Source organism: Chiloscyllium punctatum, chromosome 2 (genome assembly GCF_047496795.1).
Source record: "Chiloscyllium punctatum isolate Juve2018m chromosome 2, sChiPun1.3, whole genome shotgun sequence".
Taxonomy (NCBI): domain Eukaryota; kingdom Metazoa; phylum Chordata; class Chondrichthyes; order Orectolobiformes; family Hemiscylliidae; genus Chiloscyllium; species Chiloscyllium punctatum.
In genome coordinates this window covers 34,463,905-34,481,827 of record NC_092740.1, presented here as the reverse complement: position 1 = coordinate 34,481,827, position 17,923 = coordinate 34,463,905, and the positions used below count along the sequence as shown (strand labels likewise).

The window sequence follows — 17,923 nt, the reverse complement described above, 5'->3', positions numbered from 1 at the left end:
CTTTGTTTCTATGTTAGGAGATTACTCTAGCAGTGGGAGTGCACACCAACACATTCTGAGTCTAGGCATCCATTTTTTGAGCACCACACTGCTTCACACATTACTTGATGGCTTTGCATTCAATGACTCATCGAATCTTCTAACTTTACAAAACCCTGAACAATAGCTGTAATTTGAACATAACTGTTTTTAACTTTTCAGAAAGTCATAAACCTAGAGATTCACTTTGAGATGACTAGGCCTGAACACCTCCAAAAGATTGTTGTGCAGCACAATAAGATGCCATGTATCCACTTCAAGCTGACACTTCCAATCGATGTGGTAGTATTTGCGAATCCAGAGGAACCATGGGGAAAGTATGTATTCTCCTAAGCACTGAATGATTTCTTAGGTCATTTACTGTGTAAACATAATCTGTGAGCAACTGTTGGTACAGTATGTCTTCGCTTTCTGCCTCCATGATATTATAAGTGAAATATTTGCTGCTGCTTTGTTTGGTTTTATTCTGAGGCACTTGTTGGATACTTATGCCAATGACTGCCTTCTCTGGAGGTAAAAATCTCTATTTATTTCAACTCTTTGGCAATTTTATTGGAGATTTTAAAAAACTTCTTATTATTTAGTCAAATTTAGTCAAAAGGCAAAAGAAGTATATGTTAGTTTGAGGAAGGTAAAATCGAGCAGGCCTTTGAGGAAAATAAGGAAAGCAGGAAATTACTCAAGGAGGGAATTAGGAGAGCAAAAAGGGGCCATGAAATGACTTTGGCAAGTGGGATTAAAGAGAATCCCAAGATATTCTATAGATACATTAAAAACAAGAGAATAACTAGGGATAGATTGGAAATGAAAACAGAACTGAAGAAGGATCACTGGAACTGAAAAGTTAACTCTATTTTCTCTCCACAGATGTTGACAGATCTGGGTTTTTCCAGAAATTTCTGGTTTTTTTCTGATTTCAAACATCTGCAGTTCTTTGTGTTTTTTTAAACATATTAGAGTTTTTTTCCTTAGAGCACAAGCAAATTGAGAGGCAACGTGATTGGAGATGCATAAAATTATTAGGGGCACAGAAAAGATAGACAGGAAGAAACCTTGATGGGGGGGTTCAATGACCATAGGGCATAGATTGAAGGAAAGGGAAAGACAGTTTAGAGGAGATGTGAAGCAAAACCTTTTCACCCAGAGGGTGATGGGAACTGGAACTCAGTGCCTTTAAGGACGGTAGGGGCAGAAACCCTCATAACACCTAAGAAATATTTAGATGTACACTTGCAATGTCAAAGCTTACAAGGCTACAGGCCAAGTGCTGGGAAATGGGACTAAAATAGTTGGGTGGTCATTTCTAACTAGCACAATCGCAATGAGCCAAAGGACATTTTTCCATTTTATAGATCTCTCTGACTCCATGAGATTCTAAACTTGCATACCAATTGAAGAGTAACTCACATCCCAAATACTCACACTTCCTGTTTCTTCCTAACCTTTGGGAGGGCAATGTTCCCTCTAAGCAGCATGGCCACACAACTGCTGGGGTTTCTGTGCAAACCGAACCCCGTGATAACTGTTGACTTCTGACACGCAAGGACCTTGAAGATCCACACAGCAGAGAAGGAAGCATTGTCCCTCTGCAGCACTGTCACAGCCACTCCTTCTACAGGTAGCTGTCTGAAAATGCCATAGTTGCGATCCAGCAAAATCTCGCTTAATAGATAATCATTTAATATCAATAATGCAGCCTATGGGTAAAGTGGGGCTAGGGGCAGACCAGCAAAAAATATCATCCACGAACACTCAAAAATCACCTAAAGGTCTAACACAAAGTATAGCACAGCCTGAATGAAGGTTTAAATCATACTTATTAACGGTGGCTCAGTGGTTAGCACTGCTGCCTCACAGCACCAGGGACCCGGGTTCGATTCCAATCTTGGGCGACTGTCTGTGTGCAGTTTGCACATTCTCCCCATGTCTTCGTGGGTTTTCTCCAGGTAGTACCTCCAGGTACTCCGGTTTCCTCCCACAATCCAAAGATGTGCTGGTCAGGTGAATTGGCTATGCTAAATTGCCCATAGTGTCAGGGGTAAATGTAGGGGAATGGGTCTGGGTGGGTTGCTCGTCGGAGGGTCGGTGTGGACTTGTTGGGCCGAAGGGCCTGTTTCCATACTGTAGGGAAGCTAATCTAACAAAACAAAGGTAAATTTAACACAGAACATTTAAAAATGTAAGAAAGCTGCTCTCTGTACAGTACCTCTCAGAAAGCTGCTCTGTTGGCAACTGACACTGGCGCACGTGCAGAATGGTGCAGATTTCAGCATTCACATCAGCACATGCATAGAACCAAGTGCGCAAACCAATCCCTTCTGGAATCATTCTATTGCGAACAGAGATAAGTGTTCTTGAAAATACCGTTCCCTAATTCTTCAGCGACGCTATAGCCAAATTGTGCTACCAAAACGCACATTATCCCAGAACTGCCTGTACTTTCTTTCCTTACCTGACTGCCCTGATCAATCTGAACTGAATTTACCTATCCTAACATGGGAACAATCTGTATCAGGAGAGCTTTACAACTGACAGACAGGACCAGTTCTGGGGAACAGAGTTACACACTGAGAAAGGCCCTACAGCCCAATAAGTCTGTGCTGGTTAAAAACAAGTGTGGAAATGCTGTATAAGTTCGGTATGTTTTAATACAGTGATTGATGAAAGTACTTTGTTTTGAAAAAGCAACTGAGCAATTTGGCTAGCACAACTGAGCAAAAGCAAATTGGCCAGCACAGGAAATTTCTCTTCACATATCTGTTTCCCTGAATTGTTAGAAATTCCCAGGCCTCACCACTGGATTTATGGATGGGAAGGAGGGATGGTTAGTATAAAATTATGTGGGTGCCCTTTTTGCCATTTTCCTGTGTGCCCTCAATCTGACTTAAATTTTACAAGGCTAAGTGAAGACTTGATCACTATGGCCTCAGCTGAGGCCCTTGAATATCTTAATTCTGGCCACATAAGAGCCTTTTTACGTCTGGCCTCGATTTTGAGAATGCCAAGATATCAGGAGTCGGGAGGAAGCCTGGCAATTTACCCTGTTTGGACCTCAGGTGAGAAAGACATCTTTCTCACTATTTCTGATTTCCTCATCAGACCGATCAGCAGAGTGACGAAGAACCTAGTGTCAAGGAACAGTAAGCACCAACCATTCCATTACTCTCATGTTTCCTCCTTTTCTCCTCCTTTAACCAAAACAAAAGATGAGAGAGAGATTAAGACAGACGATTAGGAAATTTCTTATAGCCTAGAGGATATTTAGTTGGCTTGTAAAAATTACACTGTAATTTAAGGAACCAGTCAGTGCAGCTAGTTGGTATAAGTGTGGGCTTAGGTGAATACTGGGCTTGAATAAGGCAAGCAGGGTAAAGGTAAGATAAGATTCTTTTATCTTTCTTAGTGTAAAAGGGCAGTGGTGTGTGCTCCTTCTGCCAGATGTGGGAGATCAGGGAGGAGTCTACTGTCCCTGGCAACTATGTTTGCAGGAAGTGTGACCAGCTGAAACTCCTCACAGACTGCGTTGTTCCATTGGAGTGGCAGTTGGACACACTGACGAGCATACAGGGACAGAGAGTGTGATAGGCACTTGTTACAGGGAGCAGGCTACACCAGAGGTTCAATCAGGTAGATCAGTGACCACCACAAGCCTCCTGTAGCTATTCCTCTCACTAACAGGTATACCATGTTGGATACTTTTGTAGGGGTTTGGGGAATAGCCTGTTAGGGGAGTATAACAACAGTAACTAGACCTGTGGCACCACAACTGGCTCTGCTGTAGAACATGGTCAGGCAAGATCCAAGTGAGTGGTGGCATTTGGGGACTCACTTCTTAGGGGCACAGACCAGCATTTCTGTGGCCTTGTTCAAGACTCCAGGATGGTGTGCCGCCTCCATGGTCTCAGGGTCAAGGTCATCTGTGAGCAGTGGCATGAAATTCTTAAGGGGGAAGGTAAGCAACCAGAGGCTATGGTGCACATTGGTACCAATGACATAGGTAGAAAGGAGGATGAGGTCATGTGCAGTGAGTCCACGGAGTTAGGAAAGAGGCTGAAGAGCAGGACCTCGAGGGTAGTAATCTCTGGGTTACTGCCAGTGCCACATGCTAGTGAGGCAAGGAATAGAAAGGTAGGAGAGATGAATGTGTGGCTAAGGAGCTGGTGCAGGGGGCAGGGTTACAAGTTGTTGAATCATTGGGACCTCTTCTGGGACAGGGGTGACCTGTACAAGAGGGATGGGTTGCACATAAACTGGAGGAAAACCAATGTCCTGGCAGGGAAGTTTTCTAGTGCTACTCAGGAGGGTTTAAACTAGAGTGGCAGGGGAATCAGAGCAGCAGGTCAACAAGTGGAGGGTATGAAGGGAAGGTAGATGTTAGGTCCAGTGAATCAGAAAGAAAGGATACACAGAGAAAGTAAAGGGACACAACAGTAGTAATGGGCCGAAGTGTGTTTATTTCAATGCAAAGAGCATTATAGGTAAGGCAGATGAGCTTGGAGCCTGGATAAGTCAAGGGACTATGATGTTGTGGCCATTACAGAAATTTAGTTAACAGAGGGACAGGACTGGCTGCTCAATATTCCAGTGTTTATTTGTTTTCGACGAGATAGGGAAGAAAGTGAAAGAGGTGGATGAGTTGCATTACTAATCAGGAAGAATATCATGTCTGCACTCAGAGAGAACATGCTAAAAGGATCATCCACTCAGGAAATATGGGTAAACCTCAAAAATAAGATGGGTGCAATCATTCTGATAGAAAACAGAGTTGTCATAGCGGGTGACTTTAATTTCCCCAAAATTAACTGGGACTCCCTCAGAGCAAGAGGCTTAGACGGAGTGGAATTCGTTAAGTACATCCAAGAAGGTTTCTTGAAACGGTATGTGGATAGTCCAACTAGAGGACGGGTCATACTGGACCTTGAATTGGCTAATGAGCTTGGCCAAGTGACTGATCTTTCAGTGGGAGAGCATTTTGGAAATAGTGGTCACAACTTCTTTAAGACAATTTTAAGATAGCTATGAACAAGGATAAGTCAGGACCTTGAAAAGAAGGTACAAAATTGGGGGAGGGCAAATTATGTCAGTATTAGGCAGGAGCTAGGGATGGTTAATTGGGAGAAGCTGTTATCAGGCAAGCCCACATTTTAAAGACCTGCTGATGAGAGTTCAAGTCCAGAATGTTTCAGTAGGGAGGAAGGATAAGGTAGGCAAGGTAAGGGACCCTTGGATAACAAGGAAGGTTGTGAATTTAGTCAAAGGGCAAAAAGAAGTTAGCGAGTTTTGAGAAGATTTGTAACTCAGGTTGAGGTTCTGGATGTAGCCACCAGGATACATGAACAACAACTAGCCACAAAACTAGTATCCTTACATACAGATGAGGAAAGACACCACTTTGGCTGGGACAACACATCCATCCTAGGACAAGCCAAACAGAGACACACGCGAGAATTCCGAGAAGCATGGTATTCCAACCAGAACTCTATCAACAAACACATTGACTTGGACCTGACTTACCACCCACTGAGCAAAAGAACAGGAAATGACATCACAATAGGAAATGACATCACCACAAGAAATGACATCACCACAAGAAATGACATCACCAATCCAAAGAAACTCAAACATATAAATAGAAAGCATGAATCATCAGCAGTGCTTCATCTGGAGGCTCACTGAAGACGTTACCTAGTATGGTGGCAAAATTTCTGAAAATGAACCTTTCAACTTAGTGAGCAAACCTATATGCAAAAAGTATATGTTAGGTTTAGGAAGCTAAAATCAGACAGGGCCTATGAAGAAAATAAGGAGTGCAGGAAAATACTCAAGTAGGGAATTAGGAGAGCAAGCAGGGGCTATGAAATGACTTTGGCAAGCTTGGTTAAAGAGAATCCCAAGGTATTCTATAGATACATTAAAAACAACAGAATAACTAGGAAGAAGGTAGGACCACTCAAGAATAAAGGAGAGAACTTGTGCTAGGAGGCAGAAGATGTGGGTGAGATTCTTAATGAGTATTTTGCGTCAGTATTGACCCAGAAGAAGTATATCGACGATAGTGAGAATTGAGTAGAGCATGCTGTTATGGGCCAAGCCAGACCCCCTCAAAACTTTTCAAGAAAATACCTCGGATCTTAACTTTGCTAGCTGTTTTCAGCAGGTGTAAAGTGGAGATTCCAGGAATGATGTGACTGGCCCAACCACTTAGTTTTAAACAAAACAGAATTTATTTGCAAGATTACTGAATGAAACACTAACAAAAGAGAACAGAATATAGAACAACCTAACCTAGCTGAAAACCTGATAGATTATCCCAACTTAATGATGCTGTTCCAAATATCTGCAATAATCCCCATAAACACCCCTTTACAAAAAAAGGAAAAATCAAGTTCTTCCAGGAGAGATGTCAGAGAGAGAGGAACAGCATGGATCTGCTTCTTTGGATTCAGCAGCTTCACAACTAACTGCCTGCTAAAACCAAACCAAACCCAACTAGAGAAAAGCTGAGCTGGGAGAACTGGCCACTACCTTTTCATTGTACAAGTTTTTTTTAAACTTAAAAACTTCCTCAAATAGATCAACCCCAGACATTTCGGAACCTGTGTCTTTATGATCTTTTGAAAAAACATCTAAGGGCAACATAACCTTGTTAAAGGAGCAGTATCATCACAATGCAAATATGCTAGGGCATTTTGAGATCAAGAAAGAAGTGGTTTTGGATCTCTTGAAGCACATTAAGGTTGCAGGAGGCTGGTAACCAGAACAGCAGATCAGAAAGTGGAGGGATTGAAAAGTCAACAAATGAAGGGAATTAAAGGGAAGGTAGATGTTAGGACCAGTAAGTCAGAAATAAAGGACAGGCAGAGACAGGTAAATGAACATGATGATATTGATGGGCTAAAATGTGTTTATTTCAATGCAAGGAGTATTATTGGTAAGGCAGATGAGCCTAGATCAGTACATGGGACTCTGATGTTTTGGCCATTACAGAGACTGGGTTGAGTGAGGGACAGGACTGGCTGCTAACGTTCCAGGGTTTCATTGATTTAGATGAGATAGAAAGATAAAAGAAGTGGAGGAGTTGCATTACTAATCAGGGAGAATGTCACATCTGCATTCAGAGAGGACATGCTGGAGGGCTTATCCATTCAGGCACTATGGGTAGAGCTCAAAAAAATAAGATGGGTGCAATCACTCTGATAGGATGGTTTCCACCCCAGTTTATTGAGAGAGGCAAGAGAGGAGATTGCTGACGCCTTAACCAAGATCTTTGTATCCTTGTTATCCACTGGAAAGGTACCAAGGACTGGCGAGTAGCTAACGCTGTTTGTCTGTTTAAGAAGGGAAATAGGGACAATCCAGCAAACTATAGACTGGTGAGTCTCACATTGGTGGTAGGGAAGCTTTTGGAGAGAATTCTTAGGGATAGGATTTCCGCACATTTGGAAGAGCATAGCCTAATTAGGGGTAGTCAGCATGGCTTTGTGCAGGGCAGATTATGTCTTACCAAGTTGATTGAATTTTTCAAGGAGGTGATAGAGGTGATCGATGAAGGTAGAGCAGTAGATGTTGTTTACATGGTTTTTAGTAAGGCTTTAGACAAGGTTTCCCATAGTAGGTTCATCCAAAAAGATCCCATGGGATCCACGGTAACTTGGCCACATGGATTCAGAATTGGCTTGCCTACAGATAACAAGGGATAGTGGTGGAAGGGTGTTTTTCAGATTGAAAGTCTGTGACAAGTGGTGTTCTGCAAGAAATCATCCCAGGACCTCTGCTGTTTGTGATATATATAAGTGACTTGGACGAAAATGTAGATGGTGGGTTAGTAAATTTGCGGACAATACAAAGATCTGCGGGAGTTATGGATAGTGTAGAATGTTGTCAAAAGATAGCGCCAGATATAGAGAGGTTGCAGATATTGGCAGAGAAATGGCAGATGTTGTTTAATCTGTGTATGTGTGAGGTGCTGCACTTTGGGTGATCAAATGTTAAGGAAAAGTATACAGTTAATGGCAGGACCCTGATCAGCATTAATGTACAGAGGGATCTTGTGGTTAAGTTCATAGCTCCCTGAAAGTGGCCACAAAAGTAGACTGTGTTGTAAAGAAGGTGTGTGACATGCTTGCCTTTATTGATTAGGAAACTGAGTACATGAGTCAAGATGTTGTGTTGCAGCTTTATAAGACTGTGGTTAGGCTACACTTAGAGTATTGTGTTCAATTCTGATCACCACAATACAGGAAAGATGAGGAGGCTTTGGAAAGGGTGCAGAAAAAGTTTATCCGGATGCTGCCTAAACTAGAGGGCAGGAGCTATAAGGAGAGGCTAGAAAACCTCAGATTGTTTTCTCTTGAGTGGCAAAAGGCTAAGGGGAGACTTGATAGAAGTCTATAAAATTAGGTTGCATAGATAGAGTTGACGGTCAGAATCCTTTTTTCCCAGAGTTACAGTGTCTAATACTAGGGGTCATGCATTTAAGGTAAGAGGGGGCAAGTTCAAAGGAGTCGTGAGGGGTTGGTTTTTTACATAGAGAGTGGTAGGAGTCTGGAATGCACTGCCGGGGTGTCAGGCAGATGCATTAAGGGCATTTAAGAGACCTTTAGATAAGGACATGAATATGTAAGGAATGGACGTATATGGACTAAGGGTAGGCAGACAGGATTAGATTAATTTGGCACAACATCATGGGCCGAAGGGCCTGTTTCTGTGCTGAAATGTTCTATGTTCCTTCTTCCTCAATGCCTGCCACTCTGACTTCCAAGTTAAGATCTTCACTTCTCTGGGTCTCCCCTCCTCCTACCTTGCTGTGACAACCTACTGTGCCCAGCTCCATGTTGACTGTAGAATGTCAACCCTGAACAGTTTGTTTTGTTCATGATGGTACTGGGATTAATAATCGGCCGCTATCTAAGATGAGTCTTCATCCCGTGTGAGGAATGGAATTCTCATCCTTAACTATTTACTGCTTCCCAAAATGTTAAACAGTTTTGGTACATCCATTCAAAAACCCAACACTCATTAAATTCTAACCCCTGCAACAAAACGTGAAAAAATGGCTGAGTAAGTTTTCAATGTAGCTCGGGTATCTTTTTCCTGTTACATCATTTGAATGGATGGTTCAGAAATTTGATCAATTTCAAATGTTTTAATATATTCATCTGTGATGGTTCGTTTACACAACAGTGCAATGGAATCTCATTACGAATGTTTGACTGAGCTTCAAACTCATTAATGCATTAATTCTAATAATGGTTTTTGATACAGCAGTCAAGGGAATTGAGTGCTTGTTTATACTGATATTTTAATAAGTTTTTAGCAGGATAAAGACACTTTAAAATGCTTTCTCAATGGTTATTTCACAGACCTTGAGATGAGAAGAGGGAAGGATGGTGCAAGTATTGAGGGGGATATAGAGGCATGTGGCTATGGTGCTAACTAAGGATAGAAAGAGATGAGGGATGAAGAATGGATGAGGGAGTAGAGGGTAAATGTTAGGACACCTTAAATCCATTATAGAACTGGGCTGACATCCTAGCAAGTGGAAAAGGGTCTTTTAATCTGCTAACCTTAGCATTCAGCCACCTAAACCTTGAGCCTGCCTTGGGCAGTGGCAGTACTGACTCTAGCCTATTCCTGCTATCTACCTAAAGTTGGCAGGGATGGGATTGTAACATTGGGAAAGAGGCCAACTCATGTTTCTCATCTCCATGAGAAAGATTATTTGCCCCTTATATCCAAGAGTGTTTAGTACCCAAAATGCCCTTTACTAAATGCTCATTTAGGAAGTGAATTTCCAATAGAATCTCCATAAGAAAGTTCAGAAATCCTGGAAATCTGAGTTAAATACTGCTTGGTATAAATATATAGTTATATATAAATATATAAATAGTTCCATCAAACTTTAATATTGATCAGTGTCGCATTACCAAAGTGATTATGTCTAATGGTTTGTCACCACACAATTTGAGTACCTATGTGAATGTTTGGATTCTTTGTTAATAAGTAGGAGATAGGCCCCATTTATACTCCTTAAAAGCAGTGGTTTTTGGTGAGGCTTTGCTGATGGGTTGCCTACACTTGAGAATATTGGAATACTGAACATTCAGTGATGGAAATGTTTAGACGATTTTGCAAATTTTGAAATGTGGCTTTGGTCCCTTTGTTAAAAAATTACTCAGTTGTTTTCATAAAGTAATTTTTCATTAAGCATGGTTTCGCAACATCCAGTTTACAATATGCCTTTAACAGTAACTGTAAATGATGGTTTTTGACAGGGTCCAGGATCAGTTTGTCGAAGCAGTTACTGCACAGTTATCTGCGATGGACAAATGTATTCAGCGGTATACAAATGGAAAGACTGTCCCAATGCCACAGGCATTCCACTTTGAATTGCCAGAGAAAACTACTCTTACGACAGTAATATACCCTGCTGGAATCAGTGATGCAAACCTGGAACAGCAACGAAAAGTATGTTTGGAGTCCAGGTCACCTTTTCCATTTATACAGTCCGTCCATGAATTACTAAATGTTGAAAGTAGCAATTTATTTTGACACTTTTGGATTGATGCTCTTCTTTTTAATCATCACATCCTATCATTTTAGTTAATTTCTAACCAACCTGTTCAGGTGGGAATTAAACCCGAGCCTCCTGGTCCATAGGTAGGAACAATACCATCATGCCACACAATCTCTCATCCTATCATATTATTTTTCCAGAATGCAGGAAATGTGATTTAGCATGACATTTTCTCAGAAAAGAAATACTACAGTAACAATGGAGATATGACCTAGTGGCATTATCAGTAGATTATTAATCCCGAGACAAAGTGATGTTCTGGGGGCTTGGGTTCAAATCCCATCACAGCAGATGATGGAATTTGAATTCAAATTAAAAACAATTCTGGAATTAACAGTCTGATGATGACTATGAATTGATTGTCAGGGAAAGATCCATCTGCTTCACTAATGTAGTGACAGAGATTTTCTTCATTTAACCATTGCTTCTTTTGTAGATCACTTTAAATCAATGGCCTCTTGTTCCTTCTATGATCAGAAACTTGGGGGGGAGGGGAGACTTGTGTTTTGGGGACCTAGGTTCAAATACCACCATAGCAGATGGTAGAAACTAAATTCAATAAAATCTGGATCTAAAAATCTAATGCTCCATTGGCATCATCAGGGAAGGAAGTCTGCCATTCTCACCTGTGACATGTCTCTACACGTGGCTCCAGATCCACAGCAATGTGGTTGTCAATTAACTGCCTTTTGAAATGGCCGAGGAAGCCACTCAGTTGTATCAATCGCTATGCAATTTCAATAAAGAAATGAAACCAGATGGACTACCTGTCATCAACCTAGGGACCAGAAATGACAACAAAAGCAGCCCTGCAAAGTCCTGCTTATTAACATCTAGGGGCTCATGCCAAAATTGGGAGCGTTGTCTCAGACTAGAATTGAATTGAATTGAATTTATTGGCATGTGTACTGAGACACAGTGAAAGGCTTACATAGTGAAAATTATAACTTACGATGTCCCAGATATGCCCATCAGCATCCCTGGATATGTCCTATCCCACCGGCAGAACAAAGCCAGCAGAGATGGCAGTATATTGGTACATGGGAGGGGGTATTTGCCCTTGGAGTCCTCAAAATTGACCCCATACCTCTATAAATACCTCTACCCAGCATACCATCCTCACTCAGTATTACTCTATGTTAAACATCACTTGGAGGAAGCATTAGGGTGGTGAGAGTAGCAGAATGTACTGTGGCTGTGGGATTTCAATGACCAGAGGGGCTCAGCAGCAGCACTACTGATCAGGCTGGCCAAATCCTAAGGATTTAGCTGTTAGATTGGGTTTGTCACAGATGGTAAGGGAACCAACAATAGGGAAAGCATACTTGACCTCATCCTTATCAATCAGCCAGCTGCAGGTGCATTTGTCCATGACAGTATTGGTAAGAGTAACCAATGCACAGTACTTGGAGAGACAAAGGCCTGCCTTCATATTACCATCAAGCCAGGGGATCAACCCTGGTTGAATGGAGAGTGCAGGAGCACCAGACCTACCTAGAAAGGAGGTGCTCACCTGTCACCAAACAGGACTACTTGTATGCCAAACAGCATAAGTAGCAGTGATAGGTAGAGCTAAGTGATCCCACAACCAATGGATCATATCTAAGCTCTGCAGTCCTGCCACACCCCAGTTATGAATGGTGGTGGATAATTAAATGACTCATTGGAGGAGGAGGCTCCACAAATACCACAATCCACAATGATTGCAATCAGTGCATAAGATTAGGCTGAAGCATTCACTGCAATCTACAGCCTGAAGTGCCTGCATCCTCCAGTAGTTCCCAGCATTACAGATGCCAGACTTCAGCCAAATCGATTCACTCCACATGATATCAAGCAATGGGTTGGAAGACTGGTTCCTGAAAAGGCTATGGGACCTGACAATATTCTGTACTGAAGGCTTGTGCTTCAGAACTTGCTACTCCCCTAGCCATGCTGTTCTAGTACAGCAAAAACACTGGCATCTACCTGACAATGTGAAAAATTGCCTCGGCATGTCCTGTTCTCAAAAAGCAGAACAAATGTAACCGAGCCACTTACTGCCTCATCAGTTTACTCTCGATCATCAGTAAAGTGATGGAAGGTGTCATCAAAAGTACTATCAAGCAGCACTTGTTCTGCAATAACCTGCTCAACAGTACCCAGTTTTGGTTCTGCCGCAGCCACTCAGCTCCTGACCTCATTGCAAAGATCAAAAGAAAGAGCTAAATTCCAGAGGTGAGGTGAGAGGGACAGCCCTTGACATCAAGCTGTTATAGACTGAGTGTGGCATCAAGGAGCCCAAACAAAACTGGAATCAAAGGAATCAGGGGAGATAATTCCACTGGCTGGAGCCATTTCCAGATCTTCCCTCCATCATAAGGTCAGAAGTGGGTATGTTCGCTGATGATTGCACAATGCTCAGTGCCATCTGTGACTCCTGCGATACTGAAGCACAGCATATTCAAATACAAGGTCTGGACAATATCCAGGCTTGAGCTGACAGGTGGCAAGCAACAGCTGTGCCACACAAATGCCAGGCAATGATCATCATTAATAAGAGAGGATCTAACCACCACCCCATGACATTCAATGGTATTACCATCATTGAATCCCCAACTATCAACATCTGGGGGTTTTTATTGACCAGAAACTCTCCTGAACTTGCCTTATAGTTACAGTGGCTACAGGAGCAGGTCTGAAGCTAGGATCACTGCAGCAGGTAACTCACATCCGAACTCCCCAAAGCCTGTCCACCATTGAGAAAGCACAAGTGAAGAGTTAAAAATCACACAACACCAGGTTAAAGTCCAACAGATTTAGTTGGAAGCATTAGCTTTCGGAGCGCTGCTCCTTCATCAGGTGATTGTGGAGAATAAGATTGTAAGTCACAGAATTTATAGCAAAAGTTTACAGTGTGATGTAACTGAAATTATATATTGAAAAAGACCTGGATTGTTTGTTATGCCTCTCATCTTTTAGAATCACACTGTAAACGTTTGCTATCAACAGAGGGTGGTTTGCGTGTGGAATGAACTTCGCAAGGAAGTGGCAGGTACAACTACAGCATTTAAAAGATATTTGGACAGATACATGAATAGGAAAGCTTTGATTGGATATGGGCCAGGAGCAGGCAGGTGGGACTAATCTAGTTTAGAATAATGTTTGGCATGGACTGATTGGACCAAAGGGTCTGCTGTATGATTCTATGACTATCCAAGACAAAGCAGCCTGGTTGTTTATCACTACATCTACAAGGATCCACTCCCTCAATCACCCCATGCTCAGTAGCAGCAGTGCATTCTGTTTACAATGCACACTGCCAGAAATTACCAAAGATCCTAAGACAGCACCTTTCAAATCCATGACCACTTCCATCCAGGACAAGGGCATCTGCTGGATAGAACACCACCACCCACAAGTTCACTAACCATCCTGACTTGGAAACATATTGCTGTTCCTTCACCATTGCTGGGTCAAAATATTGGAATCCGATCCCTAACAGTATTACAGCTCATGGGGTAACAGCAGCAGTTCAAGAAGGTAGCTGACCATCACCCTCTCAACGGCAATTGGGGGTGGGTAATAAATGCTGCCAGCACTGCACAAGTAAATAAAAAAAAGTTCCTTACTTTCTAATCTATCAAGCCTGCTCAAAATTTTGAAAACCTCTATCAAATCTCCCCTTAGTCTATGGAGAATAGTCTAATTTCTTCATTCTATCCTTGTAACTGAAGTTCCTCATGCCCGGAACCATTCTTGTAAATCATTTCCCCACTCTCTCTGCGATGCATTTACATCCTTCATATAGTGTGGCACCCACAACGATGCACAATACTCCAGCTGAGGTCTAACAAGTGTCTTATACAAGTTCAATATTACCTCCTTGCATTTATACTCTATTCTCCTATTAATAAATCTGAGTATCCTATATGCTTTATTTTCTACTTTCTCTATCTCTACTACCATTTCCAATTATCTGTGCTGATAACCAGTCAAGTTTTTCTGTTTCTGCAGCCCCTTTAGAAATGTACTCCCCATTTTAGTGTTCTTCCTACCAAAATGTATAACCTATACTTCATTAAACTGAACCTATCTACCATCTATCTGGCCATTTCATCAATTTGTCTTTTAATTTACCACTTTCACTAACACTGCAGCCCATTGCAAAGTGCCATGTCTGACTACCATTTTAAATGTATCACAGGCTTTATACTTTACTGATTGCTGACCATTGTGGATATTTGGATGTGACAGGACATTCTAACCAAGAAACAGGATAGTGTGGAACTTCAGTCTGCATGTTTTCTACAGGAATTTGTTCCACTTCAGAAATTGGAAGTTCTTATCATCTGCAGGGCAGCAGTTTTAGTACTGCCAGATATCTGGCTAATTTTAGCTAAATTATCTTAAGAACAACCAAGTTACTGCAGAAATTAGAATCTTGTGGGCTTCTGGTTATAACTTGAGGTTAGAATTGTTTGTAAAATAATAATCATTAAATGATGACCTAAGGATCTTACAGTTAAAAGTTATGCCATTTTTTTATTATGTACAGGAGTTGCATGCTGAACTTGGCCTCGACAATAAACCTTTCCTCCGCCGTACTATGGCTTACCTCTTTCCGAGTGATGAAGTGAAATCTTTGTATCTGAGAAATATACATAAATACATTCCTGCTCCTGACCCTGATGAGTTCAAGGTATACATATAAATCTATAATACTCCATAGTGTTTATGTAGAGCAAAATAGCTATGAAAAAGAATTATTTGCCACTTAAAGCATTTATATTATATTATATTATATTATAGGCTGCAAGTTAAGAAAAAAAAATTGAGATTCAGTTACATGCATTTGAGCTTTTAAATTTTATGTTTTATTGATTTGGTACAGGTTTCCCTTGTGCATGGCTTATATACCTTTCATCACTGCCTACAAGACTATGAAAATGACAGTGACTGGGGTGGACTCTATCGTTGTTTGCAAGTTGTCATCTCCTGGTTTAACCTTCAGGGGTACATTGACAAACCTGTACCTACACTTAGGGAGTTGCAAAATGTAGGATAATTCTTTTAAATTGATGTAACTGTTGTTCATATTTGCCTGGGTTTACATAGGATAATCTTTGAAAAGCACAATTTAGGTTTCTAAAGAAGTAATTATGAACATATAAACAAAGAGAAAGAGGAGACTGATCGGGCCCTTTGAACACTTTAAACAAGATCATGGTTGATCTCATTTTAACTTCAACTCCGCATTCCTGCAATTCCGTATTAATCTTTCATTCTCTTGATAATCAAGAATGTATGTACCTCTGCCTTAAAAATATTTAAAGATTCTGCCTTTTTAGGAAAGAAATTCCAAAGACTCACAACCCTCTGAGAGAAAAAGTTTCCTCATATCTCTCTTAAATGGCAACCCTTTATTTTTAAATTATGACCCCTAGTTCTACATTCTCCCACAAGAGGAAACATCCTTCCAACATCCACCTGGTCAAGTCCCCTCAGGATTTTATATGATTCAATTAAGTCATCTCTGACTCATTTAAATCCAGAGGATACAGGCCTAGTCTGTCTAGCCTTTCCTTGTAAGGCAATTGCTCATTCCAGGTATGAGTCTCATAAACCTTTTCTGAACTGCTTCCAACAAATTAATGTCCTTCCATACAGTGACTAGCTCTGTACATAGTACTATAGTACTCCAGGATGTGGGATCACCAGTGCCCTGTATAGGCATAAACCATAAACCTCCTTATTTTTGCATTCAATTCCCTTCACAATGAGACTAATTATCTTGCTTGATTACCTTCTGTAATTGCCTACTAACCTTCTGCATTTAGAAACTAGGATGCCCAGATCTCTCTACATTGCAGAGCTCTCCAATTGTCTACATTTAGGCAAAAATGTCTTTTTTTCCTGCAAAATAGACAATTTCACACTTTTTCACATTGTAATCCATTTGCAAGATCTTTGCCCACTGATTTAACCTGTCCATATTTTTTTTAGGCTTCTATGTCCTCTTCACATCTCACTGTCCTACTATTTGTGTGTCTCAGCAAATATAGCTACCATGCATTCAGTCGCTTCATCCAAATCATTTATAGAAACTGGAAAGAGTTGAGGCCCAACTCTTGTGGCATCTACCTTTTACATTCTGCCAGCCTAAAAATACCTATTTATTAATAATGTTCTCTTTTTTATTAACCAGTTAATCTTCTATCCATGCCAATGTGTTACTCTCTACACCACGAGCTTATATTTTCTGGAATAACCTTTGATGTGGCACCTTATGAAATGCCTTCTGGAAATCTAAGTGCAATCTTTGTAGTTGTTCCTCTTTATTCTTAGCACAAGTTATTTCTTCAAAAAAAACTCGAATAAATTAGATGAGCATAATTTCCCTTTGATAAAACCATGCTAGCTCTGCCTGGTTATCTTGAATGAATCCAAGTTCCCTGTTATAATGTCTTTAATAATAGCTTTTCAGAGTTAAATTCCATCTGCCACTGATTTACCCACATGACCAACCTGTCTACATTTTCTGTACCCCAGGATCTCTTCCCATTCTTAAGCAGACAGCTAATCTACATGTCACCCGCAAACTTACCTATCTCTCCCACATTCTCATTTGTATAACCTTTATGTATATCACGAGCAATAAGGGACCCAGCATGAACCCATGTGCCACTGGATGCTGGGTTCATCGCAGCACCATACTCTGTCTTCTACCACTAAATCAATTTTGGATCAATCTTGTCAATTTACCTGACTCCTATGTGATTTTACCTTCTTTATCAGTCTCCCAAGTAGGATTTTGTCAAAGGCTTTGCTGAAATCCATATAAACTTTGTCAAGAGCACTATCTCCACGTATGTACCTTATCACCTCCTTGAAAACTTCAATCAAATTTATTTGGCATGACCTCTCTCTAACAGAATGACACTGACTATCACTGATCAAAGCTTGCCTTCCAAGTAGAGATTTATTCTCTCATTCAGAACCACTGCCGCTGGTGTCAGACTCATTGATCTGTAAATCCCTGGTTCATCTCTATCACCCCTCTTGCAAAGTGGAAGCACATTAGCTGTCATCCCATTCTCTGACACATCCCCTGTGGTCAGGGAAGAATTAAAAGTTTGTGTCAGAGCCCCTGTATTGTCTTTTCTCACTTCCCACATCAGTCTGGGATACAACTCACCCAGACCTAGGGATTTGTTCACTTTTAAGCCACATCTCTGTGATAGCAAGAATATCACAATTCCATGTGTCAATCCTCTTCCTTAACTCATCTGGCTTACTGTAATACTCCTAGCATAAAGGGCAGTCAGC

General features: G+C 41.1%; 1 protein-coding gene across 1 annotated transcript in view; it reads left to right on the top strand.

Annotated features, from left to right (window-relative positions):
- LOC140492263 (ufm1-specific protease 2-like) overlaps window positions 1-17,923 on the top strand; it is a 46,286-nt gene that overhangs the window by 15,536 nt on the left and 12,827 nt on the right. Inside the window, exons 6-9 of the mRNA XM_072591202.1 lie at window positions 202-356; window positions 10,314-10,506; window positions 15,153-15,296; window positions 15,489-15,653. Coding sequence (XP_072447303.1) covers window positions 202-356; window positions 10,314-10,506; window positions 15,153-15,296; window positions 15,489-15,653 — 657 coding nt within the window. The remainder of the gene's footprint in view (window positions 1-201; window positions 357-10,313; window positions 10,507-15,152; window positions 15,297-15,488; window positions 15,654-17,923) is intronic.